The sequence below is a fragment of the Malania oleifera genome, chromosome 9 (assembly GCF_029873635.1).
Source record: "Malania oleifera isolate guangnan ecotype guangnan chromosome 9, ASM2987363v1, whole genome shotgun sequence".
In the NCBI taxonomy this organism is placed as follows: Eukaryota; Viridiplantae; Streptophyta; class Magnoliopsida; order Santalales; family Ximeniaceae; genus Malania; species Malania oleifera.
The window spans coordinates 85,762,556-85,769,249 of record NC_080425.1 but is presented as its reverse complement, the minus strand read 5'-3'; the positions used below and the strand labels follow the sequence as shown (position 1 = coordinate 85,769,249).

Below are 6,694 nucleotides of genomic sequence, written 5' to 3'. Positions count from 1 at the left end.
CACCCAACAATTTGACGTTCAAACAACTCAAGGGTATCCACCAAACACATGGCCATGCACGAGCTCTTCAAGCATGGATGTTCTTAGAGTACTAAAATTTGAAGAAAAATAATGAAATATTTTATTCTGCTATTCTGTTTATGTTATACAATCGAGTAAGCCAGGAGCTCGATCTTTCTCCGTGTTGAAATTTTGGTAATTATTGTTCTTTGTAATTGAAGGCAGAAGATAGACCCCCTCATAGGGAAGGGTCCTTAATTATTCACTAACGTTGGTGTTCTGTTTTTTCTCTAGAAAATTTTATCTTCCGCCCAAGGTCACATGGTTCCTAAATATTACGCAGTAGAAAATTGGTCGTGAGGTGGCTTCAATAGTTGTGGCACGTACATATTATACAATACTTCATACTTGAGGAGAGGGAGGAGATTACCTTCTTGTAGTTTGATCTGGGCATTCTTTTACCAGTAAAAAAACGGCATCGACCTCATTGATGTCAAAAGAGATTAGTCAACCAATGTCAAAGTGGTAGCTTGTGCTTCCTATCACTCATCACAACTTCTTAGACAAATTTATGTTTGTTTAGTGCTGGGCACCCATAAGGTTGTCCTTTGACAAGTTACGCACACATTTTTCAAGTCTAAATTCTCTGAGTCCAATCCGCATTAGAGACCCTTTAACATGTTTTTATAGCAAGTTGCCTTAGAATAAATCCTTTTTATCTCCGTTAACATAAGGGATCTTCTACTGTTGGTGGCTCTAGAAGCCAAATATACAAGGTTAGTGAAGTCATGACCTTAAAAGTATGCTCTTGAGGGAAGTTGAAGTCATTGGAGTGAAACTTGCACATTCATTTTCTGAAAGGTAAGTCTTATTTATCTTCTTTAAGTTGTCTGAATCTAGAGATTAACATCTCCACAAGTTTGCTCGACTTGTAGATTACTATGGTCTGTGGCCAAATTGACTGCTAGTAGCTAATCTCTTCAGCAGGTATTGTGTATAGATGGGTCCTAATCGAAAGTTCATATATTCAGTAAAGGCTGATTTAGTCAAGAAATTAGTGAATGATCTCATCTTGTTACCTATCTTGTATATTGTCTTCTCTTGGAATATAAATATTAGACAAGATTTGACAAAAAAATGAGAACAGTTTTTTTTTAATGTGAATTTGACATGAAGGGAATTTATTTCATTTTCTTACAAATAGTTTACTTCCTATTTTGATTCATTATAAAATAAGGAGGTGAACCGTTAGGGTTTGTCATCACTTTTTGAGTTTGTGTGCTAGAGGTATCACACTTGACTATTAGTGCTTGATACTACTTGGCAACTAATGACGACTTTGGTACTTTTGCTGTTGATTTCTCACCATAACAAGCAATTTTTACTCTCATGTATGAGAAAATATTAAGTGCATTGGGTATACTATTCAATTTGATATACCAAATCAATAAAAATATTAAGCACATGCACAATCTTTATTAGTGGATAAGGTCTTCTTTATTGATATTTTGCCCTTTATAAGATAAACAAGCAGTTAAGTGCATTTAAACCAGCTATTTGCTATAAAATGCTTTAGTATTGACAATTATATACCAGGAAATTACAATCAAATTAAATTAATATGATTAAAATTATTGTGCCATATTATTTTAAAAAATTAGTAAATTTTGCATTGAAAAATGAAAATAATATCAAGCTAATTTCTTACATCATATATTTATATAATTATATTAAAGAAATGAAAAAATTCATTGTTGTTAGTGTATTTTAATATTATTTTAATATCTTGGAAAAGAAGATGTATATTATTATTTTATCTTGAAAAAAATGAAGATATATCTTAGATTAAGTTATGGTCATTTATTCATGTATCTCATAAATGTATAAGGTTAATTAGATGAATGTACCTGAATTTATGGTTGTATTTACTTAATATATGCATAACTTATTTATTAAGTATATAGAAAATGAAAGGTCATTTTGTGCCTATAAATAGACCCTTGAGGCATTAGCACAAGACATCAACAACTCACCTCATTCTCATCTTATCATTCTTTTTTTAAGTCTAGAGAATTTGACAAGCAAAGAAATGTGTTTCTTTTTGGAGCTTTTGACTCCTCCGCTTTTGCGGAATTGGAGGGAGTCATACGATTCAAATCGGGCTGCTGCATCCTAGGGGAGACAAGTTTTGAAGAGTTTTGCTGCACCGGTTCGTGGGCTAAGCCAATAAACAGCAGAGGGCTTGAATCTCCTTAAAGAGAGTAAGATATCCGTATCTTAGTCTATTTGTGAATCGTGATTTAATTTTTCATTTAATTTGTAAATTTTATCATTTTATATTATTAGTATTTCTAACAATTGCTAACAACCTAACATTAATATATATTTTGTCTTGACGATTTAAGATTTTTTAAGGTACAAGGTTGTTGTTGTTGTTATCATCATTATTATTATAAATCCAATGACGCAATGATCTCATGAACATATACAAAAAGAAAAAGGAAAAAAAAACACACACACACATATACATATACATAAGAAAATAGTAAGGCTTCAATAATTATAGTAAATAACAACGATCTAAATCTTAAGTCTCACATTATGGGGTCAATTATATGAGTTTTTTGTTTGCTAATTTTAGTGATTATGGATACTTTCCTCTGACAATGTCAAAGTTATTTACTATTATACTACTCACCCACCTAAACATTCTCATTTCAATTCCTTTTTACTTTTTGAATGTGCTATTTCTTTGTTGTCCAACATTGTGACCAAGTAAGATATAATTGATCTTAATGCCTTATGATCGTCTTATAAAATTTTTATTTTAATTTTAAGGATATTCTACCATTACACAGTCACACCCCACTCGAAACATTTCTCCATTTTACCCAACTTACTTTAATTCGAAATACTAGATCTTCTTTTATTTTTCCTTCAACTTACATGATAGATCTAATGCATCGAAATCTACTATTACTATTAATTTATTGACCACCAAGTTTAATGTTTTTTCAATATTCCTCTTACTATAATTCGTCTTATTTTTAGTTATTATAAAATCTATAGATTCTAAATTCTCTATGAAGAATTTTAACATAAATTTTACTCCATTCCTAATATCATCAATCAAGACTATATCATTATGAACAACATACACACCATAGAATTTCATTTTGAATACTTTCACCCTATATTTAAGAAATGCTCTACATTTGGATTTGTGTAAATTTAGAAAAAATGTAATATAAAACTATATTGAATTTTATCCAAATTTACCTAAGTCCATTAAAAATCTAAAATTCATGCTCTAAAATGCAGTGTTGGTGAATTTATCCATCACTAGTGCACTCATATCATATTATGTGATATTAATTATATATAAATTGGAATTTTATGTATGTGCATTTCAAAAGTCTAAAGAATTCAACCTATAGAAGGGAAGTAAAATCAAATTATGTATATATGATTTTTATTTATTATGCCAATATTATTTTAAAATTTAGTAAAAATTAATAAATCTAATAACATGACGATCTCGCTCACCCCTACAATGTAGAAGAAAATAACAAGACTTTTATAATTATAGTAAATCTCAAAATGTATGAATGTAATAATTAGCACGAACACTTTTAATTATGATTTTAGAAGCGCTTTACTAGATTAATTATGCTATAGCGTCACTCATCATATTATGCAATATCAGCTTTATATAAAATAAAATTTTATATTTGTGCATTTGAAATGTCTAAAAAATTCATATATATATATATATATATATATATTTTTTTTTTTACCACACTTTTTATGTGAAAAAGGTCATACTTCGTTTTTTTGATTTTATATAAAAATTTGTTAAAGAGAGTCAACAGTTTTAAAAAAAATCATTATGAGTTTGTGTATAAAAAAATATAAATAATACAAGTCACAATATTTTTGGCATAGGCATAATGCTTTATCTACTCTCCTCTTGCCAAAAATAAAAAATAAATAATTTAATGTCATAGTGTGTATCATTATAAGCCCACATATTAATAGTACATAGGGTAAAAAAGGGGTGGCAAAATGAGTTCATGAGTCGAATAATAGGCGGAACATAAACATGTGAGAATTAAATGGGTTTGGATTTGAGTGAACCCATTGCTAATGAGTAAATAACTTATAGACTGAAACCTGACCATTTATTAAACTTGTCATAAATAAGAATTTGTTAAGCACCTTTTTTTCTAATATTTTTCCAATTTTTACTTAATTATTTTTTAGAAAATAACACTAATTTAGTCATTTATTTTATTTATTACTATTTATTAAAAAACTTAAAATTTAAAAAACAGTACATCTTTTACTTTTGTTTAAAAAATATGATTTAAAAATTTTAAAACAATACAAATACAAATATAATCTATCAATTTTGCTATGAATCTTTTTATTTTTCGAATTTTCAATTAATCTAATTATATAACTTGTGCCTATAAAATATTATTTATCTAAAAATTTAAAGTAAAAATTAATAAAATATTAATTTCTAATTAAATGGATGACCCAAGTCCAAATTCGCATAATTTGTTTATTAAATGGGTTGAATTTAGGTCAACCGTTTATAAACGAATAGTGTCCTCCCAAATTTAAGGATCACCATCTTGACCCGTTTTGCCACCCGAAGTGAAAATAGGATAGGAGTCAATTACTAGACCCATTCTAATGTGGTCGGGTGAGCCCGAGAGGGAGACCAAACAAATAACACACCGTCTATTGGACGGAAGACGGCGGGACGATAATGGAATTCTGTTTGTTAGCTCGATACGGAGTCCAAGACACCGATTCTCTACACCTCAGCGTTTTCAATCAAGACTACGGATTTGCCTGAAATGTGCTTCTGCCAAACGTCTTTGACTCGATTATCAGGAAGCTGAAGTGCGGAGAGTCTTTTGATTTGGCTTTGTCTCCCGATACATTTTTTTTATTGGATGTTAGGTTTTTTACAGCTTAGTGAAGGATTTGAATTGCAGCGTAAAATGAAGTATTGATCGAAAAAAAGAACAAAAGGTGAACTTTGTTTATGTATCTATTTATTTATTTCTATCATTTTGTTTGGCTGTCGAGCTTGCGTATTTGAGTTGAATTGTTTAGTTTCGAGGAACGGAATCCTGAAATTTAATGTTGGGTATGTGATTTAGCTGTGAATTTAGTTCTTGAATTTGATATTTTTGGGAGGTTGTTCTTGAATGTGATGTTAGGGGTTTAAGTGTGTGTCGTGTGGGTGAATTGGAATGTATGTATGATGTTTTAGTTTTCCGAAGAGAAAAAGAACTAAACTTCATTTGTTTTATTTGTTTTTTTTTTTCTGTTCAGTTTGTGTATTTGAGTTGCATGTGGTGGATTTTACATGGACACAGTGGTTGGAGTTGAGGGGAATGGTGAAGGTCAGTTTGAGGAGAGCACGGTTGGGCAGAGTAGTTTGCCCAAGCAGATTGCGGATCCAGTTGTATACAAGCTTGTTCGGGTAAAAATTTCAGATAAGCATCATCTTTGAATTTCGTCTGTGTTGATTAGGATGAAAATTTGGATTACCATTTTGAAAAAAAAAAAGAAAAAGAAAAAGAAAGATGGGGCAGTGGTCGAGTTAGAGCAAGGAATTTCTCATCTGGTTTAAATTTAGCCCCCCCAAAAAAAAATATTCAATTTAAATTTAGATTCCATATTTCTTAGCATAAATTAGTTCTAAAAATCTTATGTAGTAACTTAAGTAAACTGTTTTGCCATATTTGATTTATGTTACTTTTTGGAAAGCAGAAATATAGCCCCTGGGTTCCCTGAAAGTATACTATTAATGTTTTGTATGTCATCTTCATGAATAAAATTAATTGGGAAGAAATGATAGGAAATTGTTTGAAGATAGTATCACGTGACCTGTTTAATATCTAAATGAATGGAGCCTATGCTAACAGAGCTCATAGTACTGCAAAAAGAAGTTGACAAGTGTGATGGAACTCTTGTATGTTATTCACTTATTCTCTCTTTTCTTTAGTTAAATTTAATGAGCATACCATCATCTGCAGAGTAGGTGGGGAAATTACTGCAGCAAATTCATGCTTCTAAAAATTCTTCTGCCATCTCTTAAATATTTCAGCAATTGGAGTCATTGGACATGCAAGTGTCACTTACTCTTGCACTATCCGTGCTTAATCACTAAAAGTTCTGCTTTCAATCTTGAATAAGCTCTCTATGTGCTGTAAACAAGCACAAGGAGACTTCCTATTTTATTAATTTTTTTATAAAAAAATAGATTATTTATGCTGACTTGTACATGACATGAGCCTTTGGTTGCACGTACATTCTCCACACTTGTACAGCTCTGTCACATTTAAGGACGTTGTGTGTCACGCACTTACTTGAGAAGACAAAATTCACACTTGTCTCCTGTGGCTTTTTTTGCTTACAAGGGAGTGCCAAACCTCTTCCATAATTTTTGTGTTTGTTTTTTAATTCGACTTGGAAAACTGTTTTGAATTCTCTTTGATATGCTATGATTAAATCTGGGATATGCTCTCTCGTGCTAAAATTTCTTTTCTTATGCACCAAATATTTTGTTGATTTTTGCCTTGGGCCTTGTATGAACTTCTCTGTATTTGTGAGTTCCCCTCCTTTTTAAATGTGTCTTTCAAAAAAATGGTCAAACATACTTTGAGAAGTC

The 6,694-nt window shown here is 30.6% G+C and overlaps 1 protein-coding gene across 9 annotated transcripts in view; it reads left to right on the top strand.

The window, feature by feature from the left end:
• Window positions 1-4,695: 4,695 nt before the first annotated feature.
• LOC131164490 (uncharacterized) overlaps window positions 4,696-6,694 on the top strand; it is a 28,894-nt gene continuing 26,895 nt past the window's right edge. For 5 of the 9 annotated variants that reach the window (XR_009139268.1, XM_058121728.1, XM_058121727.1 and 2 more), the window contains exons 1-2: window positions 4,702-5,046; window positions 5,353-5,503. Coding sequence is in view for 7 of the 9 variants with exons in the window: in XM_058121728.1 (XP_057977711.1) it covers window positions 5,387-5,503 (117 nt within the window). In the remaining 2 variants the exon portion in view is untranslated. The other 4 variants (XM_058121722.1, XM_058121730.1, XM_058121723.1 and 1 more) reach the window with 4 other exon arrangements.